A 22,246-nucleotide genomic window follows, 5' to 3' on the forward strand; every position below is an offset into this window, starting at 1 on the left:
AACACGACCCTATGTATTGCGACGAGATTCCTAAACCTCAATCCTCCTTATTAACGATTTAATAATTGAATGTGTATTGATTTTATTAACGTGAAAATTAATTTTATTAACTAAATGATTAAGCATAAGAAATATAATTTTTTAGACTTAAAAAGGACAGAACTGGAATATTAATCACTGGAACAAAGAATAAAAAAGAAAAGCATTAATATAATTTGGATGGGGGTAAAAATGAAGCACTGCTGCAGCGGGTTACCCGGAAGCAAAAATTTGGAAGGTAAGAATTAAACAAAAGTCCAAAATCGTAATTCACGAGGGGCTCCTTCTTTTTCTGACATTTCCCTCATTTTTGCCTATAATTAATTTATTTATTTATAATATTTTATTTTATTTTTCTTTGCTAAAAGTAAATATAACATTATTTTTAAAGTAATTGAAAAAACTTTGATGTAATTATAGGCTGCGTGTGTCAGGGCAGGATTCTTTGCTGTTGATGACGTCAGAATGATGATAAAAAATTAAAACCAAAAAAAAAAAAATTCCTTTTCAGTTAAAAAAAAAATCCTACGTATTTACTACGTATAATCTCAACTATTGTTTCGAACTTAATTCATTAATTCGTTTCTACACTCTGCTTGTACTTCGACTTTTGTTTTGTACCAAATTGCTCCAAAAAAAAAATATACTATAAAAAAAGTAATTAAAATACTTTTTTTTTTTTTGTAATAAATGATGAAAGTCATTTTCCAGTATTCAAGGGTGAGCTGTGAAGCACCAGCAATTTAGGTGAAAGAGTAAATTATGCATAAATAACAAATATGTAGTAATATTTTATTTTTGTAAAATTTAAATTTTTAATAAAATATAAATAATATTATTAAATAATAATTTTATCGTGATTCATCGTCGTTCCCGGAAAATAAAAAAAAATTTTATATCGTTGTTCACGTCAAAATTTCAATCTCAAATTCACCTTTCCCCATTTGATTTATAGATGGATAATAAATGTATAAAATAAATTCATCTCTTTTTTCATTTTTATTTTATACAAATATATTATAAAATAATAATAACAGCAACAAAATATATAAAACTTTAAATGAATCGAATAAATAAATATATGTCTATAATTTATTTACTCATTTTAAAGGTATTTAGATTCAATTTATATTTGATAAAAAAATTATTTTATTTATTTACATTTAATTCATTTAAATGATAATATATTAATATTTGATTTATATTTAATTTGATTATATTAATGAGTTCATTTATAAATATTAAAAAAATATGTTTATAAATATATATAAATAAACATATATGAACGAACATATTTATAAAAAACAAATAAATTATAATTTAAAAATTTAAATAAATAAATATTAATGAATAAAAATAAGTTCAAATAAATAAAAATTAATTTTAAAATAGGATAAAGTAAAAGATAAAAATATGATTTTACTATTATTATTATTATTATTAACTAATAATAAATAAATAAATTTTAAATAAATTTATTCACAAATATAAATAAATCAAATAAAATTTTATTAGATTAATTTAATAAAAAATAAAAATATTATTTAAAATTATTTATTAAATTTAATAAATAAAATAAATAAATAAAAATTAAATATATTAACGAATTATTTGTAAAAAATTCTGTGACTTTGCCCCCCCAAATAACAAATTCGAAAACATATACCTTGGCCCATCCCCATCTTTCTCAATGTAAAGATGGTAGCTTTCACATTTCGATCCTGACGGACTGACACCACATTTCAATCAGAATCTAAATCTCATGCATCTGTCTTTCATTTTCTTATATGTCTATCACAACAAATAAAAAAACAAAGCGCTTCTTTCTTGGATGGAGACTTTCCCTTCGCTCCATCACGGGAATAGTCATGCATGTTTATGTCAAAAGAACAAAAACTATTTATTATAATAAATATTAAAATAAAAAATATTTTACAAAATTTTTAAATATAATAATAATAATAATACTTTTTTTTCTGGGCGCATAATAGGTAAATTATGGAGAAATTTTTGAATACTAAAATTAAAAATGCTCATCAAATTTATGTATTTAAAATTAAATCAAATCAATATTTAAAGAATTAAATTCAAATTGTTCTTTTTTTAATAATAAGTGAACACTAACAAAAAAACTACTAATACTACTCAAATTTAAATTACTACTAAACTATGAAGAACTTATGGATTAATGTTTATGAATAATTTCTTACAATGTTTAAAGAAATAAAGCATGAAATTTGGGATAGAAAAAGCATTAATAAGTTAGATATTAGGCACCCATAACTCCATTTGTGGTCATCTAAAATAAGAGTTGGCAAAATTAAATGGTATGTTGAAAGTGGTGTAATCCAACTCTTCCCAAGGACAAAAGTATGGCCCGTCTGCTCCTTCTTTGCTGGCTTGAAAAACACTTTCCATTAAATTTTTTATTTTTTTTTTGTAATAATTAAAAATGTATGAATATTTTATTCACTTTGTCAGAAACAAAGATTATGAGAGGGAATGAAGAAAATTTTTTTTAAATTTTTTTGATATAGTACTAGAAAAGAGTCTGAAATAATATATGGAAATGGTAAGGTATAGGCATGTGCAGTATAAAAAAATAAAAAAATAAAAAAATAATTCAATCTTTCATCATCAAGAATCTGACCATTTGCATTTGTTTTTACAGACCTTACCGAGCGGAAAAAGAAAAGCCAGAAAATAGCCAGTGATTCTCGTGATTTTAACCTGCAACAAAGATAAATTATCATGGTTTTGCATCATCACAGATGCCCCAACACACCACCACTTTAACTCCTCCGTTCTGCCCTCCATCACTCCTTTTTGCCTCTCTCTCTCTCTCTCTCGTTTCCCTTTTCTTTTCTTTTTTTTTTCCATTTTTGAACCCGTTGGCTGTTAACACTTTCATACTTCGCTCAGTATTAAAGCCCCACAACTTCCCAGAAATCCCCCCACAAAGGCCCCAACTTCACCCTCTCTTTATCTCTTTTTTTTCCCCACTGTGTATTATTAGTTTTTTTACTGGCCTGCTTTTTGTAGTCAATAGTCTTTCTGTTCATTACTATTTAGTGTACTAAGTTTTTGCCAGCCAATTTTAGGTAAGTGAAGTAACAGAAAATGCCTAGTTCAGGTTCATTTTTGAGGCAGTTGAGTGGAAAAGAAGGTTGGAAATCTACATCCCGGAGGTGGGAAGGGAACAATAAGTATAACAACGTTGGTGAGAACATTTCTGATGGGTTTGAGGCAAGTTTAGCTCAAATGGAAGGGCTTAACGTATATGGCAATGGTGTTGATAATGGCTTGGTGATAAGGAAGAGAGTGATGGTTGTGGTGGACCAAAGCTCACATTCTAAGCATGCAATGATGTGGGCACTTACTCATGTAGCTAACAAGGGTGATCTGCTTACTTTACTTAATGTTGTTTCTCCAAGCCAAAAGAGTTCAGAGTTGTCTTCTTCTTCTTCTTCTTCTTCTTCTTCTTCTTCTTCTTCTTCTTATCTTGCTAACTCTCTTGGGTCACTTTGCAAGGCTTGTAAACCTGAGGTAATGTAAACTACTCTGAAGTTTGTTGGTATTTGTATTTGTCAAGTTTCTCTCTTCTGGAAAAATAAAAAACATGTAAAATTTGTCATTTTTGTGTTTTTGATTGATTGATCCAACACGTTAGGAGTTAAGGAGTTGAGAGTGGGAGAAAAAGTAGTCTTTTCTTTGTGTTTGATAGATCCTACCTGATTCGATCTTCCTTTTTCCCCTTTGACCATTACCTTTTCGGTGAGAGGTAATTTTCAAGTTATTCTCGGGTTTTCACCACTTTTTTCCTTTTTTAACAAAATTTCTCTGTTACTTCCCATATTTTGCTTCATTTCTATCCTTTGCAGGCAAGGGAGCTTTTTCCTGTTCCAGTTTGTCTTCCCTCTTTCCTTCACACAACCCACAGCAGGAAAGTTTGGCTGGAGGGGAGGGGAGGGAAGGAGTGGATGATTTTTCAAATGCTTTATTTTTCTTTTGTTTCTTTTTTCTGCCTTTGGTTTCCCCTTTTTTCCATTGGGCTGTGTGAGAGATGCCATTGCCAGTTGCCATAGATCATGTTCTTTAATATAGTATTTCATATTGGCAAGTGTAATATTTGCTGGTGATTCACTTGCCTTTCTTGGGAACCCATATTCAGGTAGAAGTGGAAGCACTGGTCATCCAAGGGCCCAAGCTGGCGACAGTGATGAGCCAAGTGAAAAAGCTAGAGGTTTCAGTGTTGGTACTGGGTCAGAAAAGGCCCTCTCCATTCTTAAACTGGTGGGTCCTTACCCTTTCCCAAGAACAGATTTTCCACAATTGATTCAGATCTTCATCTCACCCCTTTCTGATATTTCTAACCGTTTGATGGTGTTGCTTTGCAGCCTATGCGGGAGCAGCGGCACTGATGAGTTTGTCGAGCAATGTATCAACAGTGCAGATTGCTTAACCATAGGGGTCAAGAAGCAGAGCAAAGGCGTCGGTGGCTACCTCATCAGCACGAGACGGCAGAAGAACTTCTGGCTCTTGGCTTAGTTCTAGTTATTATTAACTACATTATATATGATCCTTATGGTTAGACTATGATGCCTGATAGCACATCAAAAGATAAATCACTGTAATAATATTTAGCTTCTAATCATCTAGTCTTCACCTAATATATAACCACTACTAACTAGTTTTTCCTTTGTACTCCTCATCATTGAATATAAAATGTACAACTGGTTCTGCCTCTCCTTCTTTTCTCAGACTGGATAACCAAATTTGTCTTGCTCTAATGAAATGGAGGATCATTGCATTTCCAAAATAAGTTTCTTATCTTCTACAAACATTCCCATAATTTGGATTTCATTTCCAACTTCAAGGGTAAATTTCTAATGCAGGGGTGATTCGAAATTTAATAGTACACCTAAAGAAAATTAAGCTTGAATTATTTGAGTAACACGGATTGAATTAAATTCAAATAGTTTAATATCTAATTCAAGAAATTCATGAATCTAAAATTAAAGTTAGATCGAAGTTTGAATCTCAAAATTTTAAATCGAATCAAGTTTCAACCTAAATTAACTGGTAAGCACGATAAATACACTAGCTTGTCCGTTGTAACTAGTGTTGGGAGAGATGGTATAAGAAATAGGTGGAAAATAGAAAATTTCATTGGTTTCATGTACTCAATATTGGGGGCACTCAAATAAATAAAGAGATGTAATAATTTTCTGTTTCTAAGAGAGAAGAAAACATGTTAAAAAATTTTGCAACTAAATGGGTAATCTAATGTAAATCCGCACAAGGTGACTGAGCATCCTCTCCAAACTATGCCCTTTTCTTTGTATTATCCCTTCTCCAAAAACCTCCAAACTATGCCCTTTTCTTTGTATTATCCCTTCTCCAAAAACCAGGAACCCCATACATTACATACTCAATTAGACCTTATCATCAAACTTATCATTATTTACAAGGGGAAGTAGTTCCATCCTGTTCCTAGGTGTCCTGGGTGTTCGAGGAGTTCCAGGAGGTTGTTGGGAAAGCATATGCCGGACATACCCATAAAACGTACATCCCACGAGTGTGATACCACAGCCAACAGCATTTAAACCCGAAATCGGGTTTTGAAATATCAGCCATGAAATCAACACAGCAACTGCTACCTGCACAAGAAAAACATAAGAATAATGAATGCTGTATTCAAAATGATAAACCGGAAATCTTTGAAGAATTTAAGCACTGTAAGTCTGCAATTATATACCACAAAAATTTACAAGATTCTGCAGATAATGAAAAATACATTCAACATTCAGATGATGAATTTTGAATGAAGTTCGTCGTTATAGGACAAGTAGACTATAAATAATCACATCTAGGGCAAATTAAAAAAAAAAAAAATTAAAGCCCTGGCAAACCACAATTAATGACAGCAATAATGATAGTAATGAATAGTGTAACTGAGTCAGAACACAATCAATTTTCTCTCAACAAATCTCACCTTAAGGTTTCCAGCAACATTAAATGTGACGGCAGTAGTTGAGTGAATCACGTAAAAAATGGAGAAGTTAAGACAGAAAGCCAGCACTCCTGAGCTGAAAATAATGATGAGGGCTGCCCGCGGAGAGGGGTGGGTATGAAACCAATTCATAACCCCATTGCCTTCAAGTAACAGTGCTGGTACTCCCAAGATCATGGTTGCAAAAGGTGCCATATAGTAGACAGTGTTTATGCTACAAGAGTATGCAAAACAAGAGTATGTTGGATCAAAAACCTTCTCCAGCAGTATATAACCGAGCAGCACATAATAATTCTTACAAATAAATAAAAAATAACCAACTAAGAATTTGCTCATTTAGCATCAGTTGCTCAAGAAAAAGAACAAGCACAAGCAAACTAAAGATCTCTACGTAGTATTACTGAAATCACATACTTCTACATCGGATGGGACTGTGATGAACTCTTAGAATGCTAGACCAGGCAATAATCAAAGCCAGCCAGGAAAAAAAAAACCATGGAAGGAATTCATTCTCGGCCTTTATTCTCAAAAAGGAAGGGAGGCCTTGAATCTCATGTTGAAACTTGGCTTTGTTTAATAACTAGAACCAGTTTGTGAAACCGAATGTCTGCATAATTAGATGGTTTTAAGATGCTGGGCGTTGCATGTTCAATACTTAGCTTAAATAACTCTTTGCAGAGTTTTACTTGAGAGTTATAATTTTATAATTTTACTTCAACTGGTTAATAGTTCAATCTAAGGAGACATAGATTGCGTTGTGTCAAGTCCGCCTGTCAGAAAAAAAAAAAAAAAAAAAAAACCTTTCCCAAAAGTAAATATCTAGGCTATTAGAGGTTGTGATGGCCAAAGTAATGCCAGCCATTCTATTTGTTAGCCAAAACAGTTTAACTACATGAGAATAGGCATGGTTGCGAAAATTTTAGAGGAAGGATGACCAAGAAGAATAGTAAAATTATATCATTGACACACAACACTCAGTTAAATGCAGAATTAACTAAATTTTTGTGTTAATATCTTTAGATATTCCATGGCAGTATAAATTGAACCTGTGCTTAGCTTCAACCCACGTGTTTTATATTACCTTCTCCAAAATATCAAAGATAACCAAAAGGACAAAAACAATGGCAAGAATAACATCAGTACCTGTCAAACTTGTATCCATGCAGCAGAGATTCTGCAAGGATAGTCTTTGTAGAAGTAGCTAGACATCCAAATAAGGCAGCACAAAACCCTAACATATTAAAACTAAGTTCTGTAATAGATGTGAGCAGAATTCCTCCAACAATAGGAACCAAAGAGACCCAAATTCGCCAGTCAAAGTACTTTCTCCAAACTAGCCACTGCAAAACAACTGTTAAAATGTACAAAGATCAAATGTGATGATGATATGCAGTTGTGATTAATATCAAGATAAGGTGCACTCAAAGTGACGAGTAGGCTTATAATTCCTAAATCTCACCTGTGGTTGCTGGAGTGAATGACTTTATAGTCTGCATAAAAGAAACTGGGATGTAGCGTAAGCTGACATTTCCCAACACTATGTTGATACAGAACACAAAAGACATGGGAAATATCCTTTTCCAGCGATCTTCAGGATCAACCACTATTAGAGGTTTCAGCTTTAGCACTTTGATTACCAGATATGCCCCAATTGATGAGCATATGAAGTGAACGCATGATACTGAAAGAGGAAATTTGAAATCCAATTTCTGGGGAAAAGAAACGATGTCATATCCTCAGACCTTTGAGTATAAGTGTCAGAATCAACCAATTCCAATCTAAGATACCTATACCCCAACTTAACCGTTGTGTGATCACTGAATGTTATACTTTATTATGTCCTCTAGAGAAAAATAAATCAAACTATGGAAAGAAAACATTTAGAGAGAAATAAATTCACATCAGGCTGTTCGTTGGACTGAAGAGCAACCAAATGAATTAGGCTCCCAGCTATACCCATACTAAAGTTACAGAAATAATTTTGGGCGTTAGCATAAAATCAGGAAAAAAGCAGAGATAGAAGGTGCTTTTAAGCACCTGAAACTTTAGAACAGAAGTGAATCATTTGGAATGAATTGAAAGAACAGCACAAAATCATTAGCATGCTTCCCAAGATTCCATTAAACCATCCAAAATTTTAGCTAATTCTTAAAGCAGGAAAATGTACTTGTCAAACCACAAATTGAAGGTTCATGTTTAATCCCACCACATGCTAGACAGCCATCCCTACGCTTTCCCCCATCTCATCAAAATGCACCACATAAACAAAATAAACATTATAATACCAATTATGAGGAATCATATATAATCAAGATATTTTTATATTCCTAGATCTTTTACTTATGTACCTAGACAAAACTGAAAATTGCAGCCACATTCCTCTAACACGAACAAAACTAGCAGCCTAACCATGACTCCTGTATTTTTATTCTAAGATGCTTAATTTAAGTCCATAATCAAGCTGTTATTTTAGATTTCAAAATAAAAAAAGTTAAAATATGATAAAGAGGAAAAGAACCTAGCCCACATGAGAACTCCAATTTTCAATTCTTAATTTTCAAAAAGAAAAAAAAATAGTTTAGCAAGCATTACTAAGAATCAATGAACAAACTCCAGCAAAATTTTCACTGATACTGAATCAAAGCAGAAATCAGAAGGCATCAAAATTAAAAGTTTATAACACAAAGAAACAGAATTCTGTACTAATGGAATAATTAAAGCAAAATATAAGAAAATTAAGTTAAACCAGTGTCAAAATCAATAAATAAAGTTAGAAACAAACCTGAAAGATCCATTTGTTAATGATAATAACAGTAACATTAAAACCCCACCACTGAAGAATTGCAAGAAGAGATCTGAAAACATCCCACTGCCACAATCTCCCGTCTTCCATTTCTCTCTCACCACCCCTCTATCCCTCTCTCTCTCAGCAAAAACCCAGATCACCAAATTCAAAACCCGTAACCAGAAACCAAAAACCCACCTCAAAATTTTGCTTTTATAGAGTATTGAATAGGTAGCTAAAGTTACATAAATAGAGAGACAAAGTGAAGGAGAGTTAAAAAGAGAAACCTAATGAAAATGTGAGAGAGGGTGTCCGGAGGAAGGCCTTCTTCCATGCGATTATCTCTCTCTCTTTTAAACGTCTCTTATTATGCCATGGAAATTGTATTTATGGTCTTTTTTCTTTTTTTTTTTTGGGCCTTTGGATTTGAAGTGGGGTCCTCTTCTTAAGAAAGATCCTAGAAAATAGGATGATCACAGCCATTGAGTAAGTATACTTTTTTTTATTTTTGACGTTGACTAGAATTTCTTACCATTGGATTTTGTCTCATCATAGAACTTGTCCCACTTTGGACAAACCTCGTTTAAAAACCATTTGTAATAAAGTGTGAATAATCAGTAAAGCTATTTCTCTAATGTGCATTGAAATTTCTGGACATCTCTTTAGGAAAAAAGGTATGGCTTTGATGGTTAGTGTCTAAGTTAGGTGGTCACTTCCTGATTTAGTCTGTCTATTTTTTTTTTATATATATAACACACGTTTAAATTCATATCATTAAAGTTTATGAATTCGAAATAATTTAAGCTCATGTTGATAAGATTATTGAAGATTATAAATTTGAGAGAATTTAAATTTATAATATTTTTATGTGAATTAAGTAAATAAATATTGAAATTTTAAAATACTGTAAAAAAATAAGTGACTTAGCTCAAATTGGACAAAAATATGGTTCAATCAAATCATAAGAAAGTAAGTTTTGGGCATTAAATATTGAAAAACACTACTTTATATTTAATTTACGATGATAAAAAGGATTTTGGGTGTTTCTTTCTTATCTTTGAGCCTTGGTTTCCAGATTTATAGCATAGTTTTATAGTGGTTTGGAGGATGATCAAATGAATTTAATAGACAAGCTTATATCTTTCATTCATTTTATTCCCTTGAATGGTTGAAATCTTTAAGAAAAACTGAATAATGCAAGTCCATTGTGTCGGAAAGTAACCAAACTAATGAAACTATGTAGTAACTTTTATAATTTCGCCATGTTAAAAAAAATTTAAAACTTTTTCAACAAATAAAAAATATATTGACATTTAATAAATTAAAAATTCAAATTATTTTATCTGCAATCATTAATTTTTTTTATTTAAGACTACGATGTCATTTATAAAAATAAATAAATAAAAATTATATGGGCTTCCGAGATTGCCCCCATATATATTTTCATTGAGGATAAAATTTATATGAAGCTTTTTAGGTAAATTTTGTAAAATTCTTTCTGAAAAATGATATTTTAATAAAATATTTAAATTGATAGATTGATGGAGTTTAATTTTGAAATCAATAATATAAACAAAATCATTTAAAATGTTATTTATAATTCAAATTTACTCGATATTTATTTAAAGATAAAAATTATGTCAATATTTTTATTAAAAATGTTGATATAAAAATATATATATTAACATTTTTTAAAATTTTGTATTCTTAATTTATGTAATAAAATTTTTTAATTTATCAATTTTAATTTTTATTTAATCGTTTTTAATAAAAAAATTTACGAATTTCACTCAGAAAACTTTATATAAATAAAGACATACATCAATGTTTTGTATCACTTGACGTGCCCGATAAGATAGGCTTAGAAAACGTTTGATCAAGGCAACTTCGAAGGCAGAATGTGAGTGAGTACGTACTACGTAGTGGAGAAGTTTGTCAATATTCTTGGACTGCTCGTGGAAAATTGAGCACATTGATGGATCAACTGTTTATAACAACATTGACAAAGTGGAGTAGATATATTCTTGTAATAGAGGTTTTCCCAGGTGGCAAGGGGTCTCTTACAAATTTAAAGCTTTTTTTTTTTTTTTAAATCTTCTTTTTCACACTTCATTTTAAGCAAAGATAGGCGCAAATGTTGAAAATCATCTCTTTCAATGCTTGAATTTAAAATCGCTTATGTTGAAATGGATAATCTTATTAATCGAGTCAAACCGTCATTGTAAAACAAATTTAAAGTTGGAACATACCAAAAAAATAGTCACCAAAATCAGGAACTTGCAACATAAATGTACTAATTATTATGAACTGAACAAAATATGACAGTAATCTTCCTCCAAAATGACTATAAATGTGCAAGTTGAGGCAAAAGGTATTTACAAGAAAGGAAGCAAATTAATATTCGGTAAGCCTAACTTTTGTAGGGTTGATTAATTATTATTCATTAAAAAGTTGCTCACTTTCCTCATATTCCTTGAATTAAGCTGCATATTCTCCTTTGAAACGAGGTCTTGGTCGGTCCTGGTTAATTATTAAAAATTATAAATTTCGTCAAGTGGGAAAATGTGGTGATTGGTGAAGGAGAAAAATGAAGAGAAAGTAGAGCGAATGGAAAAGTGTGTGATTACCAAACATTTCACAATCCTCATTTGCCGATTTGAACGTTCTTAGAAGTAACGATTTGAGATAATATTTAATTAATAAAAATAAATTATATATAATTTGAATTAAAAAAATAGGTTTAAAATATTAATTTTAATGTTTAGTATAATTTATTGAAATTTGTAAGTTTTTTTGACTCCACGATTGGATTTTATGTTTCAAAGATAAATCAAGCCTAATTTAGCTTGACTTTGGATTTGCTTTATGATATTTTTGTTCGTGGGATCACTCTAAATGATGATTTTTTGGCTCTAAAAATTTTGAGATTTATTATATTTCATACATCTAAAGAAGTTGGAAACAAAGGGTGTGAAAGTATGTCAACTGTTTTTCATGTTCCATATGCAAAAATGTACATTCCATATATGCCAACATCGGTGTTTGCAATAGGGTATAATATCTACCATTCCCAAAAAGACATTCCTATTTTATTTAAGAGGTTTGGATTCGAATGTTAAAATGACAGCTTCAAGATTATGTAAAAATTAGTGGTAGTTTAAAATATGATGTATCTTATATTAAGTAAAACTATCATTTATAAATGGTTTAAAAAAATTACTTATATTATTTAAGTAATTGAGCTAAGTATTGGAGTAAGTCAAATCATTTAGGCTTGTTAGAAAATTTTTTAGTGGTTTTGACAATTTTAAAAGTCAAAGATGTGCACTTGGACACTTGAACTTGTTTGACAAATAAATTTAATTTTTAAATCTTTATTATTATTATTATTTTTATTTATTCCATAATTTATTGATTCCGAATAAATATACTTGAATAGTAAAAGATATGATTGTTTAAATAAAATTTATTTAAACAATAAAATATGACTATACAAAATGTCATGACTTTTTAAATTAGTTTGATTAATGACTATTCATTTATTATAAATAGATCTTTTTGTTTGATCAATTTCATTATTTCTGATTTAGAGAGTTTTAAGATTTTATTGTATCCTATAGACATAATTGCTTTTAAAACAATGTTATTTACGCCTTAAAGTCATATTTTCTTCTTTCTTATTATTTCTATTTTTTTAAAATCTACTAATAGAAATTACTACTACTAATATCAATTGTATCATCATTAAAATATAACTTAAGGATTCAACTCTATACAAATTGAAGTTTCAAGACGGAGTTGAATTTAATAATGACTTAAAGGAGTTTGATGGGTTTAAGAGCTTTTTTTTTTAAATAATTATCATTGAAAATTAGAAATAGTCTAAAATGTGGAACAAAATAAGATTAAACTTCAAATAATGTATTAAAATTTCTTGATATGTTGGTCAAAATTGTAATCTTATGTTTTACGTGCCATAATTCTTGTTGGTCATATATATGACTATATAACCTTTTCTTCTATTTACTCGAAGTATAGTGAAAATATTTTTCATTTGCATTAAACTAATATTCTATAAAATATTTAAATTTTCTAATTTTTTATTTAAAATTTAACAAAATTAGCAGTATAATATTGACAAATTCAATAAAATTAAAGTAGAATAACAAAATTCAATATTATATCATAATATTTATATATATATATATATATATATATTAAAGTTGTCCCCAATTGAACCAACGATGTTGTGGCTGAAAAATCTCTGTTTGAAAAGGTGCATTTGAAAAGTTTAATAAAAAATTGCTATGAAAAATTATGATTTAAAACTTTCCTTATGTAAATAAGATATAATATGTACATTATATTATTGAAAAAAAAATCTATATTAGATATGAAAGTTTTAAGTTTATGAAATTATAGAGTATATTATCTGGTTACTTCATTACAAAGTTAATACGATGATAACGATAAATTATTTTAGGTTTATGATTTAATCATCCATGAAACTTATAACTTAAGTTGGGTTTCATTTCATCCTTATTGTTATTATTTATCTTTTTCTTTTAAAAGAAAACAAATTATGTATTTAGATACAAGAGTAAATGATTTTTTAAATGAAATTATAGGTATTACAAATAATAATAATAATAATCATAATTAAATAATTTTTAATATACATTGAGAAGAGAGACCAATAAACAAATTAAATTAATCCAATAACTATGCTAAATTAATAAGTCTTTTGAGGGTCAATTGATCCCTACATTGACTTCTGCGTTGGAAAGTAACTTTTTTTGAAACCCTAAACACAATACTAAACAAGGTCTTAATTATTCTAATCTTTAATCAACCAGTTTAACCAGACTTTCCATACAAATCTCAGGGGGAAAGATTTTAATATTCTCCAACTGAGGGGCTTTGATGTCTTTGAACTCCTTCCTTTTTACGTCATACCATGAAAGGGTCATGCCCTCCTTTTCCAATACAAGTTTGCCATCGTTTTTGGTATAAGCAAGAGGGAATAAATGAGGAGTCGAAAATCCTTGGAAGCTATACACCATTGTCCAAGACTCTTTCACCCCATAATCATTCATCAGCCATACGTTCACTTTATCGTCGAAACAAGTTGCGATCATACAAAGACAACCTCGTAATGCTCCCAGAAACACGCTATATGTATTGTGTTCAATGTTGTCGATCAACTTAATTGGGCGATATTTCTCGGTTCCAACATCGAAGGCAATGACCGTACTGGGCAATTCCCATTTTCGTTCTTCAATTCCAAGCCAATGTAAAGATCCATTAACAAACGTCCCGCCCTTTCCCCAAAGGTTACGAAAGTAGTAAGGGATTTCTTCACCCCTTCTCCATGTATTTGTTTTCAGGCTATAAACTCTTACTTCAGTTACAAGCGGAGAGCTCTCAGAGTAGTCAATTCCCTGCAAAATCATTACCAGCTTGTAATCGTCATTGATCGAGTCATACCCGAATCCGTAGAAGGTCACTTGCTGAACTTGGCTCCATGCTTGTGGTGGTTCCATCGACTGATCTGGTAAAACTTTGTAATCTCCAGTCGAGATGTTCCATAACACGATTGTTCTATATGTTTGATTGTCGTTGATTAAGCAAAGCAATCCGTTGCATGAACCCAAAGCTTGAGTATAATCATAATATTCCTCATCAAGTACTCCACCTCGTCGACGCTTCAACGGGTGATTGAGCTCTCTGGGTTTGTCGAGATTGATAGAATCGAAGCCTACAGAGAAGAGTTTACCGGATGCTCTTTCTTTAAGTATGATGTTGAGATTATTTCTGTTGGTTTCCATGGATTGCCTGAGATGGAGTTTGATGAAATAGGGATCATTGATCATGGAAAACCATTCCTTTGATACGCTCTTGAAGCGGAGAAGAGCCTTGACGGGAAGCTCACTCAATATGCCGCACAATACATCCAGGGGAATTCTATGGTTTGACATGATTGGCATGAATATATCATCGATTGATACAAATTTAAGATTAGTTTATAGAACAACGCTTATATATATATATATATATATATATATTCTATATATACATAATATGAAATAGGATATCCTAGTTATTCTTGGACAAGAGTAGGAGATTCTAGTTTGATTGGGAGTGGAAGAAAGCTAAATTAATTAGAATTATTATCTCCTTTGGATCAAACTAATTGCCCTAAGTCGTTTTCTTTTTTTTTTTTTTTTATAATGATCATGAGTTTCAGTTTTATTTTCCAAAATCTATGATTTGACTTTTTTTTTTTTTATTTCTTTTTGGTAACCTTATATTACCTCACTCAGTTTATAAAAAGAAATACATCATACTACTCCTTTGGGGATTAAACATATGGCATATTTTTTTTAACAATAAGATGTTTTTAAGTTTCATTCGTTACATTTCTTTTTTGAATTTGTTCAAACAAATTTATTTACATTTTATTTAATGAATTCATAATTTTTTTTTTTTTCACAACCTCCCAATTCAATTGGAAGCAAACTCTCTTACCATTTGAGTAAACATCTGATCCCCAAAGCCCCATAAACATATGGCATACACCCTTCACACAAAATCAACTATCCCCATTAATCATCCTTCTTCCCTTAATCCTCTTCGCGCAACTCTGAAATGATCAGTTGTGATAGCCCACATGAGAACTTGAAATGTGGTTTTGTTTTTATTGCAAGATGTCAAAATCATCCTAGGTATTATTCTTCTTTACATTTCATATACAATTAATTATATATCAAATGATCAATTTTATTTATGAGTCATGAGCTAATGTAAAATGGAAAGACCTCAAAAATCCCACGTGGCTGTATGGCATGAGGAAAGTGATTCATGGTGTATAGCTGAAACTGCAGTTGCATCAACTGCATTATTGGGCTACAATAAAAAACATTACCTCTGTGATTCTTACACCTGCCATGTTTCGGATATGCTTTCAGTCTCTCAAACAAATTCCGAGCAAAATTTCACTCTTCTGTCCTCTAAATTTGATGATTGACTTCACAAAATTACTCCAGCTGATTACAGAATTATGATTTGTTGGATAAGTGATAAGGAATTTGACCTCAAAAAAGAGTTACAGGTATTTTGATTAAAATTTTAAATTTATTAAATGATATATTTTAAAAATAATTATATAAATCAATTGAATTGATTTCAATTTTTTTTTTTACTTTTTTATTTCATTTGTTTTAATTTATTTTTTTGGTTTCATACTCAAATAAACTCTCGAATTTTATTTCAAAATGTAAATAAGTCTTTGGTATTTTATTACATGAAATTAAGATTATCAATTTTTATTTTATTGTAATTATACTTGTTAAGTCTTAAAATTTGGATGAATAATGTCTAATTTATAAAATTTTTAAATAGTATTTTCTTCAACATTTATCATTTAACTTATTCAAATAAATTAAAATATTTCTACAAATTAAATCATCCAACTAAAAGGATTTAAAAAAATTGAATATTTTATACAGATTTTAATTATAACAAAATAAAAATTCATAAGTTTAGTTTAATACAATAAAAGTTAAATAGTTATTTACAGTTTAGGGTAAAATTTGATGGCTTATTTGAGCATTATACAACTTTTTTTGGGCGAAGTCCAATTTACTTTCTTTGAATCCAAACATGTTAGAAAGAAAAATCACGGGCCTGGCCCTTGTACTGAAAAAAACTACTAAGAACAAGTTTTGCTAAGATGGGCCTGGCCTGGTACTGACGTTGCTTTAAGTCAGTCGGTCAATATTATCGTACGGCTAAAATTAAAACCGTCAATGATCTCATCAGTCGTCACCTTTATTCAGCGCGTCATTGTCACGCATATCGAAAGGCGGGATTCTCCCCGCTTAAATCGGGGCACCCCTTTTCCTGTTTCTTCAAATCTCCCTTGCTCCAAAAAGATATATTTTTTTTCTAGCCCATGCCAAATAGAATAAACTCTGAGTCCTCAATTCCACTGCCAAACCAACACATTTTCTTTATTTCCTTCTAATTAAACCTCTCAGTAAGATTCATCGCTAAATGGACGAGTCCACATTGCAACTCATCTCTGGAATCGGCTCCAAACTTGGCCAACTCGCTCGCCCTAACAAAGATGTCCTCGTCAAATCTCTCCGTGTAAGCATAGATTTCTTCTTCTTCTTCTTCGAAAAGTGAATTTTCTCAAACAAATCGCTAGGACTGTCGAATACCACTTATTATGGAGTGTTTCACAGCGAATAATTCTTTTTGCAGCAAGTTGCTAGTGCCTTGTCTCAAATAGAACAGCCTTCAGTTGTTGCAGTTGCCACAAAGGCGCAAGTGTTGGGAAAATTAGAGGCTGCCACGAAGCCTTTGAGGAAATCTATTGTTAAGCATAGCCTATCTAACCACACTGATAAAGATGTTAGACTTTTGGTGGCCATTTGTGTCAGTGAAAATTTTCGAATCCTGGCACCTCAACCACCTTTTGCAGATAAATATCTTAGGGTAACATTTTCTTTCTTTTTTTTTTTTTTTTTGGGTTTTGAAATTATATGGTTACTGTTGTATGTCCTTGTCGTTTCCCTCTTGTGTATCGTTCAAACTTATGAACCCTTTCATTTCAGGACATTTTTAAACTCATTCTCAGTATTTTCATGGAGCTTGCTGATACTACAAGCGCATTCTTCTCAAGGAGGGTTAAAATATTGGAGACTGTTGCTCGATGTAAATGTTGTGTGATTATGCTGGATATTGACTGCAATGATTTGATTCTTGAAATGTTTAATATTTTTTTCTCAGTTGTGAGGTCTGGTTCCTTTCTCTCCATATTTCCTGTATATTTTTTTGGTAGTTTTATGTGATTTTCCTTTTAACTGAACAAATTTTACAATATTGTGCCTTTAATTAACTTAATCTTTCTTTCTGTATGATCTTTTCCATACAAGATTAACCTACTAGGGCTAGGTATTTTTTAATCTGCCTGACCATATGTGTCTCTTAATGTAAACTTACTTTAACTGAAGTTGAGAAAATTTACAGTTTTTCCTTCTAATAATTTAATTGGGTATAAGCATGCTTGATAACAATTCTTTTTTTTTTTTTGCCTCTAAAGTTGGACTCTTGACTTTTTTATGTACTAAGATTTTAGTAACTTATTTCTGGCCTGAGAGCCTCCATTAAATTTATTGTAGCTTTGAATTTTATGTCTTTCTCTTCTCCTTGTTGAATGGTAGTGAAATTTTTACCTTTAAACTTCTATTCTTGTGTTCTTTGGAGCTTTTATTGCCTGAACATTATGTCAGGCTTTTCATTCTATGATCACCATATATACTCACCATAGTTTTCTTCCAACCCGTTTTGTTTAATGCTTTATTATTCTTGTTGTTTTCATTTGCCATTTTGTATATGCTGTGATATTAACAACGTTATTTTCCTTTCTTCCCAGAGATCACCATCAACAGAGTTTAATCAATGATATTTTGTCTATAATGGTTCATATTCTAAATGAGGAAGTGTCTGACCAGCTTATGGATGTAATTTTTCGAAATCTTATAAAGGAGGGTAAGGTGAGTTGGTAGATATTGTTTTCTATTATTCAGGAGAGACTGTATTTTTTAACTTGTGTCATCCTGAATTTTTAGCCAAAAAGGGGTTTGAACATTGTTCAAGGAGACAAAATGAGTTAATGCTGATTTAATTCATTAATATAAATGATTTATGCTTATAATATTTCCTGGATGCTTTCTCATTTAAGTAGGAGTTATGTCATCTGTTGGCTAGGAATGCATGCAAATATTTGTTGAACCTAGGATTTCTGGGTGACAGAGGCCTCTCTGTTGACTTTGTTAGGTCCCAGACTGTTATCTTTCACCAGATATATAGAAGTTTGGTTGTTGCTTATGTTTGCTGTCTCTTCCTGCATCTCCTTCGAAGTTGGGATTTTAATTTCATTTGAGATTTTGATTATTCAAGAATCCCTAGAACTGAGATATTGTTTGTAAACCATTACTTTGTCTTTGTGTGCTACACAGGATTTGCTTGCGTTTGTTGGTGCATGCCATTATGATGCTCATCCTTCTTGTTCATAATGTGGTGCCTTTTCAAGTTTAAAGTCATTTCTTATACAGTTACTTAAGAAGATCACCACAATTATTTGCTTCAGAATTCAAACAGAGTGCTGAAACTTTTTGTTAATTATACCTAGTATAGTAGCAAAATTGTGGACCATTTTTCATTATATCATACAAATACAATATGGGTAGATTTTCTGCATCTCATAATAGTTCAATTTCTTTCATCGGTGTATATAAGCATGTATTTAAGAACAAAATTTTGAATATTTATTTACATTAATGTACGTTGTATAGGATATGACTTCCGCAGCTTCTCGGCTTGCTGCCTCTGTTATCCAAAGTTGTGCAGAAAAGCTTCAGCCCTTTGTTTGTGGATTTTTAACATCTTGCTCCTTGGATAGAGATGCTTTAGGGAGTGAGCTCAAAGAATTCTACCATGAAATTGTGTTAAAAATTTTTCAGTGTGCTCCTGAGATGCTTAATGCTGTCATCCCCAACTTGACCCAAGAATTAATGGTACAACTTCCTTATTATGTTGATCCGGTTCTATTCATTACTCATATTGTTTAAATAATTTGGATTATTATTATGAATCGCTATTTACTTGTTGGCTAAAATATGAAAAAACCATTTGAAGTATTCAAAATAATCTAATTAAGCCCTTTATACTATTAAGTCATCTAAATAAGTCCCTCAACTCTTATTTTCTACTATCAAAGTCCTTCTACTCTTATATTAATGATATATTGACCTATTTTAAGACATGTGAACAATGATACGGCAAAAGAACGTACACATATGTGAAAATAAGAAATTTTCAAAAAAAATATCTAACAAAAGATTTTATTAATTGATACCATAACTAAAAAAAATTATAAAAATAATAATATATAAAATTAATAAAAAAATGAAATGTCAAAATTTATATGAAAATTAATAAAAATGATTAATTATTTGATCATGATTGAAAATAATTAATAAAAGAAAATGTATATATGTAAAATTAATAAAAAAATCTACATTCATATAAAAGTATAAAAATGATGTTAATTTCTATTTTCCTAATTTTCATATAAACATAAATATTTTCTTTTTATTAATAAATAATAATAATTTATTAATAAATAATATTTATATTTTAATAAATATAATAAATAATAAAAATTATTATTTATAATTATTTGTAATTATAATTTATTATATTTATTAAAATATTATTAAAATTATTATTTTTATTATAACATTAATAAAAAATAATTTTTAATTATAAAATTATTATTTTTTATAATTATTTTTAATTATGGTATCAATTAATAAAATTTTTTGTTAGACTATTTTTTTTTAAAATTTCTTATTTTTACACATGTACGTTTTATTGCTATGTCATTGTCTACATATCTTAAAATATGCCAAGATGTCATTAATATAAGGTTAGAAGGGTTTTAATAGTAGAAAATAACAGTTGAGGGGCTTATTTAAATGACATAATAGTATAAGGGTTTAGTTAGATTGTTTTGAATACTTCAAGGGCTTTTTTCATATTTTAGCCTTTCTTGTTTCACTAAAAAGTGTCTCTTATGCTTTAATTTATTTAACTTTGAAATTTATTCTTAATTGTTGTTGAAATAACTTTGTTTTTCATCTACAGACTGATCAGGTTGATGTCCGAATAAAAGCTGTTAATTTAATTGGAAAACTTCTTTCACGACTTGAATACCGTCTTGCACAAAGATATCATGCTCTTTTTGTAGAGTTTTTGAAAAGATTTTCTGATAAATCTTCAGAAGTTAGAGTTACTGCTCTACAATGTGCTAAAGCTTGTTGCTTGGCCAATCCCTCGGGAATAGAATCCCTTGAACTTCTTAGTAAGCAATTCCATAATAAAAGTTCTTTGGTTATTGTGCATGTATCTTTGTTCACAGTCTCCATAATCTAATTTACATGTTTTCTATCATTGTATCATAAACTCAACAGCTGCCATTGAAGATCGACTGCTGGACTTTGATGATAAAGTGAGAATGCAGGCAGTGATTGTTGCCTGCGATCTTGCTGGGTCTAACCTTAAATATACTTCACCCAAATTAATATCTGAGGTTATAGAGAGACTTAGGGATAAGAAGGTAAACTTGCTTTAGGATATTTATGCAATTAGTTTTGTTTAAAGCTGTCTACGTTTTAATTGTGTATGTTTTTGTGCAGATATCTGTTAGAAAGAAAGCCTTGCTGAAAGTGATGGAAGTATATCGAGATTATTGTAACAAGTGTGCAGAAGGCCACATCACAATGTGTGATCACTTTGAGCAGATTCCATGCAAAGTCTTGATGCTTTGCTATGATAAAGATTGCAAAGAATTCAGGTATTATTTGCACTTTATTGTTTCTAAGAAAACCAAAGCTGGTCTCTATAATGTCACATTTGATGTTTAGGTCCCAAAACATAGAACTTGTTATTTCGGAAGATTTATTTCCGGTACTTCTTCCAGTTGAAGAGAGGACAAGACATTGGATCCATTTGTTTTCTCTTTTCAGTCCTTTGCATCTGAAGGCTCTTGGTGCCATTTTATCTCAGAAACAAAGGTATCTGTACAACATTACTGCTTGAATGAGAGTGGTATATGTTTATTACCATCTCTTTACGTTTTCAGGTTGCAAATTGAAATGCGGAATTATTTGGTCACACAAAGGAAAGAGAAGGTATAATGATTGTACTGCTTTTTGGAGCCATATAATTTGAGGACTTAATATATCAGCTCTCCTACTGTTGCTAATTGACAGATGCCTACATGTTAGTTGATGCTTACTTTTATAATGCATCCATTACCTATTCAAATATCACTGTGGTGTGCATTATTCTTGGAGTGATTAATATTACATCAAGCATTGGATTTTCCTTTCTGCCTTGTATTTCTTTCCTTGTAATTTGTGCACACCATTCTGCTGTCAAGACATTTTTACACGCACAAACACAGAATATTCAGAAAGTTCTTATGAGTGGAGTTTGGTTTGTGTGTCACAGCTTTGTTCTTCCAAGTGTACTTTCTGGGTTTTATTCATTAGGACTGATGAATAGTTATTGCAGGAGCATAGTTCAGAGGATATGCAGAAGAAATTGAGGAGTTCTTTTGTGAAAATGTCGGCTTCATTCCCAGATCCATCCAAAGCAGAAGAGTGCTTTGAAAAATTGAGTCAAATAAAGGATAACCAAATTTTTGCTTCACTTGGTCTATTGCTTGATGAGCTGACACTTAAAAATGCCCTGGCCACAAGAGTGCGTTGTTTACTTGTTCTTTTTGGTTTAATTTAATTGAAAGATATCATTTATCACTACATGCTTTCTTT

General features: G+C 30.5%; 4 protein-coding genes across 15 annotated transcripts in view; 2 read left to right on the forward strand and 2 right to left on the reverse strand.

Moving 5' to 3' along the window:
• Positions 1-2,812: 2,812 nt before the first annotated feature.
• LOC111314978 (uncharacterized) lies at positions 2,813-4,785 on the forward strand. The gene is made up of 3 exons (XM_022916591.2): positions 2,813-3,585; positions 4,211-4,332; positions 4,437-4,785. Exons 1-3 carry the CDS (start codon positions 3,160-3,162, stop codon positions 4,585-4,587), a joined length of 699 nt encoding a protein of 232 aa, XP_022772326.2. The 5' UTR covers positions 2,813-3,159; the 3' UTR covers positions 4,588-4,785.
• A 401-nt stretch (positions 4,786-5,186) lies between these two features.
• Positions 5,187-9,199, reverse strand: LOC111315629 (UDP-galactose transporter 1-like). Of its 2 annotated transcripts, XR_016330763.1 has the most exons (6): positions 8,835-9,199; positions 7,512-7,761; positions 7,196-7,403; positions 6,035-6,266; positions 5,403-5,699; positions 5,187-5,357 (listed from the first exon to the last, which is right to left on the reverse strand). XR_016330763.1 is itself a non-coding variant. In XM_022917505.2 (5 exons), the coding sequence occupies exons 1-5, from the start codon at positions 8,943-8,945 to the stop codon at positions 5,475-5,477; spliced, it is 1,026 nt and encodes a 341-aa protein (XP_022773240.2). In that variant the 5' UTR covers positions 8,946-9,196; the 3' UTR covers positions 5,187-5,474. The 2 variants fall into 2 exon arrangements, 1 of the variants encoding a protein (XP_022773240.2); XM_022917505.2 differs by having other exon boundaries at positions 5,187-5,699; positions 8,835-9,196.
• Positions 9,200-13,681: 4,482 nt separating this feature from the next.
• LOC111315135 (F-box protein CPR1-like) lies at positions 13,682-14,815 on the reverse strand. The gene has a single exon (XM_022916727.2). It carries the CDS (start codon positions 14,813-14,815, stop codon positions 13,682-13,684), a length of 1,134 nt encoding a protein of 377 aa, XP_022772462.2.
• A 1,934-nt stretch (positions 14,816-16,749) lies between these two features.
• The window catches only part of LOC111315630 (ARM repeat superfamily protein), a 28,790-nt gene continuing 23,293 nt past the window's right edge, over positions 16,750-22,246 (forward strand). For all 11 annotated transcript variants that reach the window (XR_016330736.1, XM_089749425.1, XM_089749426.1 and 8 more), the window contains exons 1-11: positions 16,750-16,988; positions 17,106-17,339; positions 17,459-17,640; positions 18,280-18,400; positions 19,202-19,423; positions 20,556-20,772; positions 20,882-21,027; positions 21,107-21,264; positions 21,335-21,484; positions 21,553-21,601; positions 21,987-22,175. Coding sequence is in view for 10 of the 11 variants with exons in the window: in XM_089749425.1 (XP_089605551.1) it covers positions 16,893-16,988; positions 17,106-17,339; positions 17,459-17,640; positions 18,280-18,400; positions 19,202-19,423; positions 20,556-20,772; positions 20,882-21,027; positions 21,107-21,264; positions 21,335-21,484; positions 21,553-21,601; positions 21,987-22,175 (1,764 nt within the window). In the remaining variant the exon portion in view is untranslated. The remainder of the gene's footprint in view (positions 16,989-17,105; positions 17,340-17,458; positions 17,641-18,279; positions 18,401-19,201; positions 19,424-20,555; positions 20,773-20,881; positions 21,028-21,106; positions 21,265-21,334; positions 21,485-21,552; positions 21,602-21,986; positions 22,176-22,246) is intronic.

The sequence above is a fragment of the Durio zibethinus genome, chromosome 20 (assembly GCF_047325235.1).
Source record: "Durio zibethinus cultivar Kanyao isolate XHJ-2024 chromosome 20, ASM4732523v1, whole genome shotgun sequence".
NCBI classification, from domain to species: domain Eukaryota; kingdom Viridiplantae; phylum Streptophyta; class Magnoliopsida; order Malvales; family Malvaceae; genus Durio; species Durio zibethinus.